The following is a 20,072-nucleotide window of genomic DNA, read 5'->3' as shown; positions in this document are numbered from 1 at the left end:
GCTGGAACTGGCGAAGGAGTTGCACCTGGATGTCACCGACTCACTCTGAAAACCAGAGTTGATTGAGGCTATTCTTGCTCTAGAGGCTGAGGAGCTTACGGAATGCCTGGAGATGATTAAAGAGAAGGAGACTGCAAAAAGTCAGGCAGAAGAGCGTGAACAACGGGAACATAAAGAACAGAAAGAGCGTGAGGAAAGGGAACACGCACATGAATCGAAGCGACTCGAACTTGAAATGGAAAGCGCTCGAGCAGCAGGGCAGCGGGGTGAAGGAAACAGTGTAGGAGAGCGCATATCGTTGAAGATGACAGAGCTAATGCGGCCTTATAAGCTTGGAGGACATTGGTTTGTTCTTGGTGAATTTCGAGCGGACATGTGAGTAGCAAGGGTTCTCCCGCGAATCGTGGCCACAGCGTCTGCTCCCACTGTTACCGGGCGAGGCAACAGATACAATCGCTCGCTTAACCAGAGAGGAAGCAGAGCATTATGATAAGGTAAATTCCAGTTTACTGAGGAAGTATAGGCTGTCAGTGGAAGCGTTCCCCTGGAGTTAAAGCAGAGCAGCAAAAGAAATTAAAAGCAAGGAAACCCTTTCTTTTTACAACTGTCACAAACCAGGGCACATTGCTGCGCAGTGCGACAAGGCAAAGGTAGTGTTTATCGGTTGGTTGCAATGACGAGAACATGAAGCTCCTCGAACCACTGTTATGCGCGACTACTATGGACATGCTTCACAGCTCTTATGTGGAACCCGAGATGTTCACGGGTGAATGCACCTGGAGCAAGCTGTAGAAGCTCAGAGTGCATGTCTTCCAGTCACAAAGGCATATGTTAAAGGTCCTTTCAGCACACTTGAGGCGGAAGCTGCCATATCGCATACGCTTCCTCCAAAGTACCCTTACCTGTTCTCAAATAGGTCGGATCAGATTCTGCGCGAGAAAGGGCTAATGCTCGGGGAGGCTAGCGTGATGGCACTAACGAAAACGTGAGTAAGCTGTAAAAGCTGTCAAGGAAATGGCACTGAGGTGGATGGTTGTTCGGAACCTCAGGAAGTGGAGATCAAGAATGTTTCTATGTTGGAACCGCAGGAGTTTGGGTCCGCGCAATCAGAGGTCCCCGTAGTGGAAGCAGCCGAGTTATTGGAAAAGCAGTAGCCAGATTTGTTTGTAGCGCCGTCAGAAAGCCTACAGCGGCTGTTAGAGTTCAAGGATGAACTGTATCTCTAAGCAAAACAAGGACCCCAGCCTGTGAAACATCCGAAGCAACCTAAACAATGTACAGTGGGAAGGTCCCGCAAATGTCGTTCAGAAACTGTTTGACACGAAGTACGTTATAAGCCTGCCTGGAGAGCAGAAGATACAGCAGGTTTATCACTCTAATCTGCTCAAGCCTTACAGGGAAGGGAAAGCAGTTGTATGCACGATTGTAAACGTTCCTGAAGAGATCAGTTCAGTAAAACTCACTTCCGAGGGGGGGGGGGGGGAAGAAACTGGTGGAGCTCAGCGAGGATTTGTCTCGCGCTCTGTGTAGTTCTGCAAACGCATGCTGTGAACGGGAAACTGCTGCAGAACCTTCCGAGGCATCTAGATTGACCAGGGCGTTGAGCAACGCTGGAGAACACCCACAGTGTTTCGTGCTCAAAAGAGCTGTGCGACAACCAGCGATGACTGCAAGCACCGGCCTGCATTATCCCTCTGGCCAGCGGATGTCATCCCCTGCCCATCGGGATCTCCTTCGGAGGCGGGCCAGTCTGTTACAATTCATTTTGTGCAGCCATGGCTTGAATGAATGCCAAACAAACACATGGGACACGGCGTGCCGAACCGTCACGCTCATCAACATGAATAGACATGCCCGTCGTGTGTGCGCGAGGGGAGTATACGCGGAATGTGCAAATATAACTCCCTCCCTCCGGACACCCAACCCCCCTCCGGACACCCAACCCCTCTCCGAACGCCCAACCCCGCCACTTCGTCTGGTTTGCCCTGACGTGTACCAACAAGGACCTCTGCAGTGGGGGCACCGAACACGGAGAATGCCTGGATTGTGGAAGGTATAAGAAAGCCAGCGAGCCACCACCTGATGGTCACCCTCTCCCTCTCCGATGGTCAACCTGGTTTGAGCTCCAAGCAGACACTGTTGAGATTCATCAAACCCCATCCCCTTAACAACAGTGATAGCGTCGCACCTCGACGCTGCCCAAGATGAGACTGACGGGAAACCATTGGCACTAGTCAGTGCCTAATGCAATATTAGATCTGTAAAGAGCAATTGTGTCACTTTCAGATTTTGAGCAATAATATTGTTTTGCAGTTTTTCACGATTTAGGATAAAAGGCACACTGCAAATGAACTTCCGACGAATCAGCCAAGAGCATAAAACTTGGCCAGAGAAACTTTGGCACTTCAATATTATCCTCCTGAGACCCGAATAATACTATGCGATATAATCACTCTTCGAGGTGGTTTTTATTGTCTACTGTTATGTTATGAACTTGAAAAACAATTTTTTTAATTTAAGTACCACGGTAAGGTGCCCAGAACTGCGTCTCCATGTACCTGAACATCTGCTCATCTTTGCTATGGTAAAAATTGCATTTCATGGCTTAAACACAGAGATGAAAATAGAGCTATGTGTAGTACATTGCGTGGAAATACCAGATGCGCCAGCAACATGGCAATCTCAGCAATTTCGAAACACACCTTAAGTTTGCTTTCGGTCGTCTAGGATGACACAGAGGTCTAGATCAATTGAGTGTCCAATTCCTCAAAAGCAGATGGCAAGAATATGAGTAAACCACTTCTACAGTCACACACGCACAATAGTTTATACCCAGAATTAATATTTTGCGTAACCACTTGTGAATGAATTTATAAAAAATGTAGAAGGCAATGTGCAATGTATTGTACAAGGGGTCTTCAGGTTATAGCATCTATCTAGCATACTGAAGAATTCATACGAACTAATACATCAACGCTGACGACGAAATTTGCCAGGAGTGCCCATATAATTGCCATTGCAATAAAACTGAAATACAGCAATCTAACATCACTTTGAATAAACCTTTCAGATGACTGAACTTGAGAAAAAATACAGCCACTGCAAATTTCAGTTTTGAAATCTTCCAGATCACATATCCCGTCATTGTATTTTCTCGCCTCTGAAGCGCACACACCACAATAGCGGCAGTAAAGTGGAACCTTCATTATGGCCTTCATGATGACTTCCTCGTGGTCTTCTAAGTGGGAGGGTACCCCGATTTGCCTTTTATTCACAACTACAGCTGAACTGAACTGAAAGTTTAAAATCGGTGGCACACCCACTGCTTTAGCCAGATGTGGCCATCTGCTCCGAAGGTGGCCTTTTAGAACTGCACAAGATGCACGAGTACTCTGGTCCCTTTCACTCACTTGGCATGTAACAAATGCATGCCAAGCATGCATGCTTATAGTAGCAAGATGCTATAATGGCTGCCAGTACAGTTTAATTAGACACCTTGGCGCTCGTACTGTGGCCGGAGACGACACATGCGCAGGTGTATATTTAAGGAGTACATACTGTTCAGTGATTATGGCCACTTTCCACTCTTAATATGCTTCACCACGCAACACAACTGTATTGCAGCAAAGCTGACTAAGAGAGCAGCTGTTCGGCAACGCAGATTATAGCTTTGCCTCGCATGCACTCCTTAACACGTCTCGATCTGAAGAGAACCAAGTTAAGCCTACACTGCATACACACGAATTGCTTGGATTTAAATCTGACTTTGGCTAGCTCGCTAGCGCATAATGATAAATATTTTTTGGCAATTTTTATTTTTTTTTTTTTGCAGAGGGGTTGGGGCAGATTTTGATAGATTTATGGTCGTGTCCGCACAATCGCACGGATTGGTCAGATTCGGGAGAGTTGGCAGGTATGAGATATGCAAAATTCTGTAAGCAGGCTTTTCCATGCATCTTACTTCTCCCAGCCAATATGGCTGAGCTCACACTAGCAGAACTGGTGAAGCTGAGAGAGACATTTTCAGAGCTCGGATGGTGCGAGAGAGGGTGGCAATAATCGTGGCACCAGTTGACATGCCGGCATTTGATTTAAGGTATACTAGCATGAAATCTGCCATATTGGTTAGGTCAGTCCAACTTATGAAGTGCGCTTGTGAATTTGGCATATCCTCTATTACAGTAACACCACATTGAATGACAAAATTTCCTTCAGGCACCCTGTAAAGACAGTAGTATTGCCCAGCTAAAGTACAACCCCAACCTAAAAAATATAAAAAAATAAATATCCAAACCACTTAAACTTACATATGCACTTCAATTTTTACCACACAGTAGACATTAATTTTAACATTTTTAGCATACAGTAGTCATGTCATCAGATTTTAATTCATGATGTTCAGGTTAGTCGCAAAAGGTGCCCATGCTTTATAAACACTTCCCTGGATATGAACTTTGCACCCATTCAAACCAATCTTGTGGTCTTGCCTAGGTTGAAATACTAATGAAAACTGACTCAACATAAATTCTTTAATCAACATATAAATAGATTGAATAAATCTAAAGAGAAGCAAAAGAAAAGTTTCTGTTACAAGGCAGTGCCACTATCAAGTGTTGATAATTTACCATGTTCCTCCGTACATTAATCTCAATTTCTCACGCCTCATTCAAGTAGAGCTTTTACATGCACCAATACTGTCATGAGACACTTCCTTAATACAACATCAGCTTTCCTGTCAGTATAGCAGGTGTGCTAACAAAAGAGTGCATGCACAACAGTGTTACTAGTACAGCTCTGTTCCTTAGTAACGTGCCTTGATCGCAGTGAGCCGTTCCAGATTCTCGCCATAAGAGTGACGGAAGCCATTTTCGCACTCCTTGAGTCGTGCCTCGGCGTCGAACAGTTGGTCAACACTTCTCAATGAGAGGTAGCACCAGGCAATGTCAAGGCACAGCAGTGCGTAGTTGTCCACTTTTGTCAGCAGCTCTGAATTGCAGGTCCTATAAGAAGGCACTTCCACATTCAAAAGGTGTTCATACTGTGGCTCAGATGCAGAAACAAACAATGCACCTACATCCACATATATTTATTCTTTATATTATCATTACTTTATGGATTTAATATGTGATGCAATGACTACTCATTGTCACAACCACGTATATATGCCCAGAAAAATATGCACCAAGTAAAAACAAAAAGGAGAACACAAGGTCTAACAAAATGAACAGTGTGCTGTTAGTAGCCATGAGAAGGAGCTACCAGCATTTTGTGATCTGCATAATAAGCTAATTATTCATCACTAGTACTTTGTTCAATATTTGAATGTGTCAAGCCAGAAGGTTTAGGATGTCTTTCTAAATGCAAGACTATCTGCAGAAAGCTACCTATTGAACAGCTAGCTCTTCACTCTGCATTTAGAAGGCTACAGCTATGTTTAAAAGAGTCCAAATGGCAGCTTTCAAACCTGTTGAAATTTTTTAGATACCAAATCATCTATATTGAGAAATTAGATATTGGGACCATGTACCCAGGCAGCGAGTCATGGCCATGGGTAGAATTCTTGTTCTTAGGAGTGACCCTTTGTACAAATTTTTTAAAAGAAGCCTTACACACTGTGCTTACATGTTTCTTTGTGAATATAAATTCTCAGTATGTCAATAATAAAGTACCTAAGCAAAAATATCAGCTAAGCTTTGGATGCAGATTCATTTCCACCCCTTCATCTAGCAATGGTAAAAAGTTTACGTACTAGGCCTACAAACTCTCAGATTCAACAAATGATCTGAAAACAGCAGTATCATTCATTGCTCAGAAAAATTACAGGTTGATCCAGTCGGATATGGTATAAGATGAGAGCCATTACATTGATGGGTGCTGCCATGTCTGCTGATGAAAAATGTTCAAGGAAAGTGAGACAGTCCATTATAGTCTCAAGGTAGGTTGCCCAATGCAAACCCAAAACTATTTGCTGCTCCTATATGCCAATGGCAATGATACTTTTTCTTTGGGGCCCCATTGTACAGCTAATTAAACAATTACATATTTTTTTTTTTTTTGCTTCCCGCATGCGACAATTGTATTAGTTCAAGCAGTGTGACCATGAGAAAATACAACTGCGCATATATATATATATATATATATATATATATATATATTTTTTTTTTGTGAACTGGTATAGTTCTCGAATACCCTAGCCATATATAACAATCTTAACAGATGAAGTCAATGTTATGTCAAATCACTTTTTTTTTTTTTTTTGCTTTGATTTCCACCATGCACTACACCATCGTTGTTCAAAAGTGCAAGCTATAAAAAAAAAAAAAAAAAAAAATTCTGCTGCATCTGAAAGCTGCACTGCTGAGGTTTGCCATAAGGCCATCTTTTTTTTTTTTTTTTTGTAACATCGCAAGCCTCCGCCCCCCCCCCCTCCCCTCCTTTTTTTAATGTCGAAGGAAGAGTTGCATGAAGAATCACCTGTCACACACAACTGCATCATATCAAATATAAACCTTATGGGGCACTACATGGGACTGCTAAATTAACTTATTAAAAGAATCACTGTTAATTGGCAACTAGGCTTGACTGAGAAATCTTTAGTTTCTGGATCGCATCCTCAATAAAATGCAGCTGACCATGCCCATGCCCACAGACTCATTGGTATAAGTTCCCCACATGTGAAACAATGCTACACTTAAAATTGACGAAGACCTATTTTTGAAGATGCTCTGCAATAGGTTGTACAAAGCGTTTTTTTTTTTTTTTTTTAAATCAAACTTCTGCTGACCTGAACTCTTTGTCAGCTTCAAGCAGCAGCAACAAAGCCTCACTGTACTTCTTCCGCTTCAAAGCTGCACGACCTTTCTCATGGAGGACCATAGCAACACCAAGTGCCTTCTTTTCTGCCATGGGGAGAGCAATGGGCTTTCCAGTTTGGTCAGCGATCTGCATATAATATCTGCTGCTACCAGGGTCATCTGAAAACAGAAACCAAGTGGCATAACATAAAGCAACAGGGCAACTGGAATATTTAGCCATGACTTTCATTTCATGGCATCATCAATTATGTGGTGTCAAGCCATCAGAATTGCCTAGGCACAAGGTCGAATTACAAATGTACATAGAACTCGGAGTACTTGCCTGAATCAACAGAGGACAGAAGGCCAGCGTCATCACGGATATTCTTCAGTTCGACTTCCTGCCTTTCTCGTTCTCTTGACTCATCAGCAGTTTCCACAAGAACCAGTGCCATTAATTGCCCGTTATGCTATCAAGAAAAAAAAATACACTTATTAAATGCAATGACAAAAGCAAGCCAGATCATAAGTAATGCATAACGTTACTTACCCTCACACCTTGGTCTTGCAAGGGATTGCCATCCTGGATGACCCTGCCACCAGAGATTAATTTGACCATGGATGGGTCCATACCACACATGGAAGCAACCATTTCTCGCAACTTCTGACCACTTTCTTGCAGCATGATTTCAACCAGTTCAAAATCCTTGCGTGGTTGCTGAAACAAACAATTAAAACCAATTCTTATGGAGGATACAGCAGTAATTTCTTATGTAAGACCTGCAACATGCTGCACAGCAGAGGGTCATTAACTATCTGTGTTGCTCAAGGTGATAAAAGTGGCACTAGTGTTCTAGGCCCAGGCATCTAAGTATGGAGTGTTTATCTTCAGCAAATATTGGCGGACATTGCTTAGCGTTTCTTTTTTTCATAAGATTAGGGTATTTTGCAGTAGTGGTTTGTGTAAACATTGATGGTTATTACCAACGAAAAAAAAAAAAAAGAGGCAGCCAGTGCTGGGACAGCCTGGCCTCAACAGCATTCCTCTTGTTACATTTTTATTATAAATGTAAACCACTTAACTTCAGACAAACACTCAAAATAAAGCAAACATTACAAGTGCTATGGTCAACTAAACCTTTGTATGAATGTACAATGAAAATGTTAACACATGCAGCAAAGCAGGAGGATCCATTTATCAGAACTTAGTCATCATAAATGGACAAATTCTTGCTTGTGTTAAATATGCCAACACCCAGTATGGTTTTCAACAAATTTTCAAAAAGCATTCATGAAAGGGTGTCTCTTCATGAATCTCCTCGTACAGGGATTATTCCAAAGCTTTTTAGCCAACAGTTACGAAGCGACAAATTTTGCTTTGCAACTTCCTGCCCTTTTGCATGTGTACTGGCATGCTGAAAGCTGCAAGCATCAGTTCCTTTTCTGGCGTTTTACATGCCAAAACCAGTTCCGATTATGAGGCGTAGTGGAGGGCTCCAGATTAATTTTGAACACCTGCGGTTTTTTAACGTGCACTAGAACACAAGCCCCATGGGCATTTTTGCATTTCGCCTCCATCTAAATGTGGTTGCCGCATCCGGGATTCGATCCCGGTACCTCGTGCTCAGCAGCGGAACGCCTTAGCCACTGAGCCACCGCAGCGGGTCAACCATCAGTTTGCGAGGGCAATGCTGCACCTAGTGACAAGTCACTGGCAGAAAGGAAACATGAAATGTCCTGCCACGAAATAGCCACAGTTGCTATGGCTTTTTCGGTACTGCTTGATGTGTTAGGGTCCTAGTTGTCCTTTTCTGCCACCTTGCCTCCTGATCACTCCAGCTGTTTGCGAGTGGACACTGATGGGTCACAGCCACTAAAAGAACCCAACGTGACAACCAATAAGATAGTGTGTTGGACATATCAGAGCCAAAACCAAAAGTTGGTGGGGATTGTCAATGACTCAACAAGCAATGCTACGAGCAAAAATGGTAGGTTCCCCACAGTGTGTAGAGAAGTTAGATTTGCAGTGATGGAAGCGATATTTTACTTTTAGGAGCAGGAAAAATGATGGCCATCGAACGCGCAGTAAAATGAGCCATGTATTTAAAATACCAGTATTTGTGGCAGAAATGAGATCAAACCGGTAAAGCTGAGCATCACCCCCAAGCTGAGCATCACGCCATTTCGGAACTGTTACTAACAAAAATGACAGTTTGGAGCAGCACTTCCACCACTGCATTTGGCAAGTGTTCACGAAGTTATACAGCTACTCGACAGATTGATTTAACATTTGAAAAGATGTGCCACAGGGCACCGTTAACCTGCATACAAATCAACTTTCTGCATGAGCAAAGTCAAGCTAGATTTTGATTTGGCCTGCCAAAGAAGGCTTAGAAATAGCAAGAGACATGCACAAACGTGTGCATTTGTCAAAAACAGTAAAACAGTTAATGTGCTCTTAATGAACCTCTGATTTTTTCATAGTTCAGCTGAATTCAGAATAACCAACAGAGACATTGGTCTAAATGGGAAGGATCACTCACCAGACCAAATCAGAAATGTTGTTAAACAGTAGAAGTTGTAAAGTGTGTTCAGGGAGAGCACCGACGTAATTTTCCAAAAACATTTAGGAATAGCAGAAATGGTGGAAATGGTGCAAGTAGGCGAGGTACACCTCACATGCCAGAGGCTCTCTCCCAATGCCTCTACCAGAGTCCACAAGTACCAATCCTCCACTGCCTTCTCCCATATGGACCCAAGAGCTTCGTCACATTCATGTCATAATTTTTTGTTTTCTCCTCACTTCCTCTAATTTCTGGTGGCAGTGTTGCACAGTGTATTTTATGGGAATCTCGCATGTTGCTCCCGGCACGTGCACTGCAGGTGGGGCTTACGACATGGTAGGCGTAAGCCCCACCTGTACTCTGAATACGGATTCAAGGATTTTAATGTATTTTCAGAACTTAATATCTTCCAGACACAATCATCACCATGTAATCTAGGCACTGAGCTTGCTTGTTTGCAAATCCCAAACCTGGGCATTGAAGGGCCCATCACTTTTGAATTCCTTGGATGTAAATGGAATCTGGTCACACAGCGAGACTGCATGATGGCATGAAGTGCCAGAAAGAGCAATCTAGGGACAGCAATGCTGCCGGAACATTCTTTTTTTTTTAAATAAAATTATCTATGTATGTAGTGCATTTCATAACAGCCACTCATTCTGACATACCCTCAATCTAATCCATGGTAAGAAAGATTTAAGAGTAGCTTACTGCAGCAGCACATACACCCATCGGTATGATTCACATGAAAGCCGATAAAAAAAGTGGCTGTTTATTTTAAACAGCATGTCCAGTGGTCATTCTTAAGCATTTTAGGGCAAAAAAAAAAAAAATGAGACGCTTATTTTTATCGAGCAAAGCCTGTGTTAGGAGGACAATTGAGCCTAACTGCAAGCACGACCTGCAAACGCCATTTTTTTTTTAAGAGTGCAGACTCAAGCAAGCAGTGAACAAGAACACTGGGACTGTAATACTCCAAAACAAGTAATAAGCCGAAGTTATGAAGAGAAACAAAGAAAAAGAAAACCTACAAATAGGTGACGCTTGCAGCACTGATTTGACAGTAACTTGGCCACAAAGAACAAAGCAAAATTTGCTTTGACAAAATGACAACCTTACTCGAGACAAAGCTGTCCTAACCTTGTCCTAAACCAAATTTTGGCAACAGTCGTCCACTCAAGCAAGTTTTTTGAAACCACCCGATACAAATCACGACACACATCTTTACCTACCTGACGAGGGTTGACAACTCTTACTCTCAAGGTAGCAATACCAGTACTTTGGTACTTTCTGTTCGCTGCCAGTTTTGCAACGGCATGGCATCTCAAATGCCTGAGGAGAGTAAGCACAACACCTGGATCCAGCTGCAATTCAGTCGCATACCGCGCCACCAATTTCTGAAAAGTCAACAGTAGTGGTTAGGTAAACGAGGCGATGTAGGAAAATACACCAAACTTGTAACATTAAATGTTGCAAAAATTTACTTGCAACAAAGCATCTATAAGTGTTCACTTACATCGGGAATGATACCTTCCTCATCGTTCACAGTAAAAGGAGGTAGCCACAGTTTGATGCTCTCGTCATTAAGCTTCTTACGAACCCGAGACACAAGCTGGTCGTCCATCGTTTTCGTAGCCTAGAAGCAGCAGTCAGACTACCTGATTTACAGCTCACACTGCTAACGATGGCTTTCGTGAACCACTCAGCAAAAAAAAAATTTTTGGCAAAGTCACTAGAAAGAAAACGAAGACCTTATCACTTTGGACACGACCATACGCGACCATGACATGACCACAACTCAACTCAAAGCTCTCACATGCGACTCATCGAATACATGACTCGTCTCGACGTTGACTTGACTCAGCCCAGCGTTCTTTATTCTATGGCCCAGCGCCAGAGGAGGCGCTGCTCGGCCCGACTCGGCTTCGTACGCCGCCCGTAGAGGCGCCACTGTAGGCTTCCTTGCCTCCTTGCGGCCGCTTTGGTGCTTCCGAGAAACTACTACGTGGTTCATTTGGAAAAGGAAAGGTTGATGCTATCTTCTGCAGCCCTTGAGGGAGCACGGCTCAGCGCCAACTTTGACAGTGGGGGTTGGTGCCAATGAATGACTGGAATGCCAAAGTGAATTGAGTGACCTTCAGCCACCTTCAGAGCCTTCAGCGCGTGCGTCTCCAGTGTCTGCTAGAATTTTTCGTCTCGCTCTGTGCTCGCTGCAGAGAACGTAGAAGAGGTAGAACTAAAATCCCTATATATAAAAAAAGTACCGCCATCTACTCTTTCCTCCGCCGTCTCCTCTCCTAAAGAGCTCTCTTTTTTTCTTTACTTTTTGCTTGCGAAAGCAAGTCGACGATGGCGCCCCTAGATAGTCCACGTTGAAGCTTTCAGGCCGGGCCATTGGCTGGGCGCGCGCCGCTAGAGTGACCTATAATACATAGTTTGCACGTGCGTCACTTCCGCACCGGTCCGCGAGCCTGTCCGCCATCTTTAGGCACCTGCGCGCCTGCGGAAGCGTGCTGGAGCAGGCTGCGCGCGCTGACGCTTTGTTGATCCGAAGTTCTTTCTCGCGTCGTGATCATGCCAATCTCGCGATTTTCGGTTGCTGCACAAGAAGTACCACTGCCGCGAAGCCGAGCTACGCAGAACCGGGCGTAGGTCCGCACCAAAAGTAATAACATGGCAGTGCGAACGCACAAGAATGCTGTCGGAGAAACGTCCATGCCTGTGGCTTTCCCGGATAAATCGGAAGGACCTGAACAACGTGCGTGTCGTCACTTTGTTTCGGGCGAGTATATAACACGCCGAAACACTGCACATCACGCATGATCGTAAAAGGGCGGCAGCGAAATCCCCTGTACTGGTTAGTGACTGCCTGCTCGCACATGCATGGTCGCTTTTACAGCTCTGAAAAACGCCCGTGTACGTGTGTTGTAGTGCACGTTAAAGAACGCCAGGCGGTCAAAATTATCCCGGAACCCTTCACTGCCGCGTGTTTCATAATTAGATCGTGATTTTAGCACGGAAAACCCGATTTTTTTTTTTTTTAACGGCCTGCAAACTGCTTCGCACCGTCATTTCTTGGTATGTGTGCTTCGCTTAGCGATATGCTAAGCAATATTTGAATGTCTGCATGCTTTCAATATAATGGGCTACTTCTATTTAACGCAACAAAATTCACATGCACGGACAGGCACCGAACTGTAAACAAAAACTCGCAGAAAGAAGCGAATACACGTTTTGAAGCTTGGGGAAAAAGTGCATATAGGTGAACCTTTGTGGCAAGAAAGCTGTCCCTGAATGGAGCAGCACAAAAAATACTGAGACAATTTTCTCTGCCGCACGCCAAGGAGCATATGCTTTCATTAACTCACCTCGCCGAGGACGATGGTAAGACGTACCCGACGACAGGCGCTTCGCTGCAACCTACCTCACCCAACCGCTCGTGAATTGTGCGCCTTCAGCGATTTGTAAGCCTTTATTTCGTTCAGCGTCACGTAGGTCGTGGACGGGACAAGATAATAATATCCACGTACGTCGTGTCTGAACTGGTACCCACGCCAACGTGCAGCTAGTATGGGTCCACGCCGTCGCACATTCCGACCTTTTCTTCGTAGCGAGCCCGCGTCGGCCCTACAAGCTCGTCCATGTAGGAAGGGAAAAATTCAGGGCTCCTGACTTTTGCCATCGCAAAGCTTTCACAACAGCAAACATGCGGCGCTGACACGTAGAAGCGAACGCCGAACACAAGCGAACGCCGGGGCAAGCGTCTGCTTTCCTCTACGTGGCGTGATCGATAATAAATATCGGTAGTTTAAGCAGACTCTATACATGTATATCACAGACATGGGACCCCCCCCCCTCACACCCACCCCCATCGCGTGTGCTTGTGAAGAAATTAAGTAAAAAGTAAAACAAGCTCAGTAAAATACAGTAAGCACGACAGGTACAGTGGGCGTTTGGAGCAACGGTCTCTCATCGCGCCACTGAATGGACCAGTCTTCGAAAACGCATCATTGAATCGACCCGCCCGATCGGAGAAGCCATCATTAATTGTTAATCTTCGTTAAGCGTAGATGGCGTCGTCCTCGTCGGGGCGAAGTGCGTTTCACAAGTCAAGGTCGGCTATATACACGTGAAAATGCATGCGTGACCAGGCTATACATACTCCCATAGCAATAACTTGTTCGCTGCGTTTTTGCGCTAGAAAACTTCAGTACGCGCAAAAACGGGGAAGGTTTTTTTTTTTTTTTTTTTTTTTTTTTTTTTTCGAAGCTTTCGTCGCCCTGCTCCCTCATACGAGAGGGTTGCATTTCCTGCGGCAAGTGCATGGGCCGCTGTGTCTTCCGCTGTGTGCGAGTGTGCAGCCGTCATTTGCATTTACGTCAACAGATTGAGAATTGTACAGAATATTTCGCCGCACAGCATAGATATGGCATGTGTACGCATTTTAAGTAGTGCGTGCAACTCATTTCTGCTTCACTTACGCCGATGCAAACAGGAAGCGGCCTTGTACCTCACAGGATCTCGACTGATTGGTGTACTAGTGATTAGAGCACTGCACGGGCTCGGGCTTACCCGAAAGCCCGGGCCCGGCCATGCACGGCGTGTGCTTTTTGACCCGGGCCGGGCTCGGGTTTTTTGACGCGGGTCCGGGCCGGGCTCGGGCTTTCTGGTGGTGTGCATGTAACGTGCAGCGAGTTATTCTCGGGCGTCTCAACTCTGAAAAACATTATTTTTCGGTCTCGGGCCGGGTTCGGGCCGGTTTCGAGTCGGGCTCAGGCCGGGCTCGGGCCTAAGGTAAAGGGGTGGCGGGCGGGGCCGAGCGGGTAACGTAGATTATTTCCGGGCCCGGGCCGGGCCCGGGTCTCGCCATAAAAGTTTGGTCGGGCTCGGGCGGGCCGCCCAACGTAAAAACGGGCCCGGGCTGAAAAAATCGGCCCGTGCAGTGCTCTACTAGTGATGCAGGAATGAACTCCGGTCTTGTTCAGTGCATAGTGCACATAATCAATTTCTCAGGACGCGTGAACTCCGACGAGAACTGTCAGCGCCTGCAACAAGAGTTTACTTACGCTGTACAGCAGTAATGCATGCTTGTCGGCTGTCTGTTTCGTTCATTCTGTTGCGAGTCGGTGGAATTTCACTGCTGGCATCAACCCCTTCGTGTGTACATTGCTGGTTTGGAATTCCACAACACAACAGCAACTACCAGCCTTGCGCAATTGCTGGTTTGGGATTCAACAACACAACAGTAACAACCAGCCTTCCGTAGGGGCGCAATCGCATACAAGAGACGTTTCGCGCGCAGACTGGCTACGTTCACACTTGGGAAGCGGCAAGCGGGCGGAAAGGCCAAAGCGGCCGGAAAATCTTTTCCGCGCATGTCCAAGTTGTTCACATTTGTTTTGCTACCGCCGCTGCCGCTTTCGTCCACATCCATCTAGTCTGCGTACGTTTGTCGGCGTGGTGGCGCTCATTGTCGCATTATTTCGAGCGGTATGTTCATTCATTGACCCACCCGTTATCAAAAGTGATCATTTTGTGCAACTTCGCGTGTCATTTGCGACCTTCGGTAAATTCCTCGTTGGCGTTCCGTGATTCTCCTCACATGGGCGCGGTAGCGCTGAGTCACAGGTTGGTGCCTAGGCGTGATTATATTTCTTTAATAGCTTTTATTTACAAGTTGTAATAACATTTCATCATTTCGTATTATTGTCAGCGCCTCCAGGACACCAAAGCGGCAACGGGAACACCAAAGCTAAAACCTGGGCTGGCCCTTGTGTTGGGGCTCGCCAAAGCCTGCGCGTCCTACGTGAGACCTACGCTCCCAATCTATCGTCGCGACGAGAAAAGCACCCCGCGACTTCTCCAACATACCGTGCACGTGCACGAATTATGGAGCGCCAACGAGGAATCTGCCCAACTATTGTCTGCCATGGAAGTGGAAGAAGAAATGGCTTTTATACTTCTACCTACTTGTTTTCTAGAAATGGACAATGAATAAACGGAAGACGCGGACACCATGGAAACGGTGGTGGTGGGTTCGCCTGGCTTCGCAAAAGCGTGAGAAGTTGGGTCACTTCAAGGCTTCGTTGCCGCACCTCCGGTCGCGCAACATACTATCGCGAGTATTGCTGACAGTACGTTTTAGTACCACTCTTGTCGTAGAGCAAGGGGTGGTTCTTGATCGCGTCGATCAGCATTGCAGCCTACACTTTTGGTGCCATGTTCAATTTTACGACCGGTTGTTTGCATGCTAGTGTACCTTCCGGTCGAGCAGAACGACTTTCCGCCGCGTTTCCGCTTCGCCATAGCGAAAAAATCGGTCCGAGACCGATTTGGCTCGCCGCTTGTTTTTCTGCCTGTTTTGCCGCCTATAGCGGGTGGATTTTTGCAAGATTTTGCCGCTTCCGATAGCTCCGAGACCAAGTGTGAACGTAGCCTAAGATCCTGCGCGAGCGTGGCCTAACCGGCACCTGAAGGGAAGCGGCGGAAATGTATACCGAAATTTCGACCACCTGGCGTCTTTAACGTGCACCTAAATTTAAGTAAACGGGCCTCGAGCATTTTCGCCTTCATCTAAAATGCGGCTGCCGCATTTGTTGCTTCAGAGTGCGGCCGCCACATTCTCGCCCAAAACCTCAGAGAGCGCCAAAGCCTTGACAAACACCGTGACAGTTTTTTTTTTTTTTTCCATATGCAGAAATGATTCGCTGTAAATTACCAACCCAAACGGAAGCGCCCAGGAATGAAATTGTGATATAGTAGCACCGGTTCCTTGAATTATGTAAGCGCGAAGCGACGTGAACAAAGTGTGGGTAAGTGGGGCGGTGGGGTTGCAGAAAAAATTTCGGGGGGGGGGGGGGGTTGAACCCCCCCCCCCCCCCTGGCTCCAGGTGACGACACCTCGTCTGCTGCTTCTACTGCGACTCCTACCACAACGTACGTCACGGTTGCCACTCCCCGCGATCCTGGCATATTCTCCGGCCAAGATGATGTCGACGTTGATGACTGCCTCGGCATGTATGAGCGTGTTAATCGAAACAACCACTGGGATCCCTACCATGATGCTAGCGAATGTCCTCTTCTACTTGGGCGGAACACCACGTGTCTGGTTCCGGACCCACGAGGAGGAGATCTCTAGCTGGGACGCTTTCAAAGAGAAGCTCCGCGACCTCTTTGGAAATCCGACCGGTCGGCAGCTGGCTGCAAGGAAAGAGCTTGCTACCCGAGTACAGTCTTCCACTAACTCGATCGTATGTCTCGTACATACAAGACGTGCTCGCTCTTTGCCGGAAAGTCTACGAGAACATGGTCGAAGTTGACATGGTAGGCTACGTTCTCAAAGGGATCGCGGACGACGCGTTCAACTTGTTGATATTCAACAATGTGTCCACCATTGACGTCATTGTCAAGGAATGCCACCGCTTTGAGCTCGCCAAAAGCCGGCGCGTCATTCCACATTGCTCTTTGCGACGTCGTCCTGCATCGCCCTTACCGCTTCACCCCCCTCCAATGAGACCGTCACACGTATTGTTCGCCGCGAACTCGAGGCTGCAAGTCCTGCCCCGTTCCATCCACGCCCACTTGACCCCACCATTGACCAACCAGCCCCAGTGATCTCCCTCATTGAGGAAGTTGTGCGGCAAGAATTTGGCAACCTCGGTTTTCCTGCTGCCTGCTCCGTCTCCCGACCTGACGCCCGACCGGCGCTGACAGCTGCGCCTCGCGGCGATCTGTATTCCACTCCCAGATACCGCAACCCTACAGAGTGGAGAACTCCGGACGACAAGCCCATTTGCTTCCGTTGCCACCGCATTGGCCACGTTGCTCGCCACTGTCGCACCTCCTGGACATCGCCGTATTCGAGCTACTTTTCCCCCTCTCCTCGCCCATATGCCGACCCTCGCCGCTACTCGCCTCGCCGTATGCCTTCTGCTTCTGACGTATCCGTAGATGACAGTCGTCCCGCTCGCTCGCCGTCACCTCAGCGCCGTCGGTCCCCGTCGCCCCAGCCACGCCGCTATTCGTCGCCGACCAATTATGGACCCTCCCGGACGGAAAACTAGACCATGCAGCTCCTGCAGCTGCATTATCTTCGTCGTGTCAAAATCCTCCATTGACTCTCCCAACGAACCAGAACTTTGATGTCTACGTCGACGGTGTCCCTTTGACGGCGTTAATAGATACTGGAGCCCAGGTGTCCATAATGAGTAATAACCTCCGTCGTCGACTGAAGAAGGTTCTCACACCTGCTACTACACGAGCCGTACGCGTCGCCGATGGCAGCACTGTTGCCGTCTTTGGAATGTGTACTTCCCGGATGGAATGTGTACTAGAGCACTGCACGGGCTAGGGCTTACCCGAAAGCCCGGGCCCGGCCCGGCCCGTGGGCCGGGCCGGGCCGGGTAGAAAAGTTTTTTCACGGGCTCGGGCCGGGCTCGGGCACGGCGTGTGCTTTTTGACCCGGGCCCGGGCCGGGCTCGGGTTTTTTGACGCGGGTCCGGGCCGGGCTCGGGCTTTCTGGTGGTGTGCATGTAACGTGCAGCGAGTTATTCTCGGGCGTCTCAACTCTGAAAAACATTATTTTTCGGTCTCGGGCCGGGTTCGGGCCGGTTTCGAGTCGGGCTCAGGCCGGGCTCGGGCCTAAGGTAAAGGGGTGGCGGGCGGGGCCGGGCGGGTAACGTAGATTATTTCCGGGCCCGGGCCGGGCCCGGGTCTCGCCATAAATGTTTTGATCGGGCTCGGGCGGGCCGCCCAACGTAAAAACGGGCCCGGGCCGGGCCCGTGCAGTGCTCTAATGTGTACTTCCCTAAGACGGCTCCGATACCGTGACTACTGGCATCGGTACGGACCTCTGTAGGAGAGGACGGGTCAAAGTGGGCCAGAATAGGTGGCGTGGTGAGAATGTTGGTCAGGTGGGAAAAAGCGGTAGTTTGAGCGGGACCCCACGTAAACGGCACGTCCTTCTTCAGAAGATCAGTAAGTGGTCGGGCAATCGCTGCGAAGTCTTTAACGATTCTGTCGGAAGTAGGAGCAGAGTCCTACAAAACTTTGGACGTCTTTGACAGACTGAGGTACAGGAAAATACGTGACAGCACGAATTTTCTCCGGGTCTGGTTGAATACCGGAAGTGTCGACGAGGTGTCCCAGCACTGTAATCTGCCGCCGACCGAAGTGACACTTCGAGGAATTTAGTTGGAGGCCAGCCTCGCGGAAGACTTGAAGAACAGCTGATAAGCGCTCAAGGTGTGTCTCAAATGTAGGCGAAAATACGAGAACGTCGTCTAGGTAGCAAATGTATGTTGACCATTTGAACCCTTGAAGCAAAGAGTCCATCATACGCTCGAATGTGGCTGGGGCGTTGCATAGACCGAATGGCATAACTTTAAATTGATATAGACCATCAGGGGTGACAAACGCGGTCTTCTCTCGGTCCCTTTCATCCACAGAAATTTGCCAATAACCAGACCGAAGGTCTATTGATGAAAAGTAGTTGGCACCATGGAGAAAATCGAGGGCGTCTTCAATGCGAGGAAAGGGGTAGACGTCTTTTTTGGTAATTCGGTTTAGATGAAGATAATCTACGCAAAAGCGCCACGTGCCATCTTTCTTTTTAACAAGCACAACGGGCGTCGCCCAAGGGCTCGACGAGGCTTCAACAATGCCTTTGGCAAGCATCTTGTGCACTTTATCTTGAATAACTTTACGCTCTGAAACAGAAACTCGATATGGCCGATATGGAATAGGAAGGACTGACATCACCAGTATCTATGTGATGCTTAACAATTGAAGTCAGGCCCAAATGTCGATTGTTGAGGTCGAAGATGTCTTGGTAGGAAACCAAAAGGCGACACAGAGCTGCTGCTTGTTATAGGTCCGCAGCAATCATGGGACTAAATGTTGCGTCAAGGCGGACATGGTCGAAGAATCGGAGCAGCCGTCTACTGAAAACGCCGTGACGTGGTCATCTCCTATAGCACGCAGCGTTGCAACCGATATGTCTTGGGGGAGAACTTGCTTTGTTAGGCCAAAATTGACGACGGGGAGACATGTCCGGTTATCGGCGACGGTTACGACGGAGTGGGGCACAGTGCTATCGCGCATCAAAAGGACATCGGGAACAGGTGTAGCGACGTAATCACCATCGGGCACAGGGAAAGATGATAGCAAATCGACGAAAGTCGAGGTTTTAGGCGGCAGGCGGACGAAGGCGGTCGTACTAAAGTTTTTCGGCAGTTCAGCACGAATATGCGCGAGTAGAAGTTCGAGGAAAAGGGTACTTGGTACAACAGTCGATCAAAGCTGAATGCGCCGTAAGTGGCTATGGTGTTGGGCTGCTGAGCACGAGATCGCGGGATCGAATCCCGGCCACGGTGGCTGCATTTCGATGGGGGCGAAATGCGAAAACACCCGTGTACTTAGTTTTAGGTGCACGTTAAAGAACCCCAGGTAGTCCAAATTTCCGGAGTCCCCCACTACGGCGTGCCTCATAATCAGATCGTGGTTTTGGCACGTAAAACCCCATAATTAAATTAATTAGAATGCGCCTTAAGAAAGTCTAGTCCGAGGATTAGGTCATGGGGACAATTGGTCAGCACTGTAAAAAGAACTGGAACGTGGCGGTCGGCGATACTTATCCGGGAAGTACACATTCCAATGACGGCAACAGTGCTGCCATCGGCGACGCGTACGGCTCGTGTAGTAGCAGGTGTCAGAA

The 20,072-nt window shown here is 47.3% G+C and overlaps 1 protein-coding gene across 1 annotated transcript in view; it reads right to left on the bottom strand.

The window, feature by feature from the left end:
* LOC119462271 (NEDD8 ultimate buster 1-like) overlaps positions 1-11,222 on the bottom strand; it is a 41,206-nt gene extending 29,984 nt beyond the window's left edge. Inside the window, exons 1-6 of the mRNA XM_037723617.2 lie at positions 10,875-11,222; positions 10,591-10,755; positions 7,345-7,512; positions 7,138-7,264; positions 6,785-6,974; positions 4,814-5,000 (exon numbers count right to left, since the gene is read on the bottom strand). Of these exons, the coding sequence (XP_037579545.1) occupies positions 4,814-5,000; positions 6,785-6,974; positions 7,138-7,264; positions 7,345-7,512; positions 10,591-10,755; positions 10,875-10,982 (945 nt within the window). The 5' untranslated portion in view covers positions 10,983-11,222. The remainder of the gene's footprint in view (positions 1-4,813; positions 5,001-6,784; positions 6,975-7,137; positions 7,265-7,344; positions 7,513-10,590; positions 10,756-10,874) is intronic.
* Between the last annotated feature and the right edge of the window lie 8,850 nt (positions 11,223-20,072).

This window comes from Dermacentor silvarum, chromosome 1, assembly GCF_013339745.2.
Source record: "Dermacentor silvarum isolate Dsil-2018 chromosome 1, BIME_Dsil_1.4, whole genome shotgun sequence".
Lineage (NCBI taxonomy): Eukaryota > Metazoa > Arthropoda > Arachnida > Ixodida > Ixodidae > Dermacentor > Dermacentor silvarum.
This window is presented reverse-complemented; position numbering and strand designations above follow the sequence as displayed.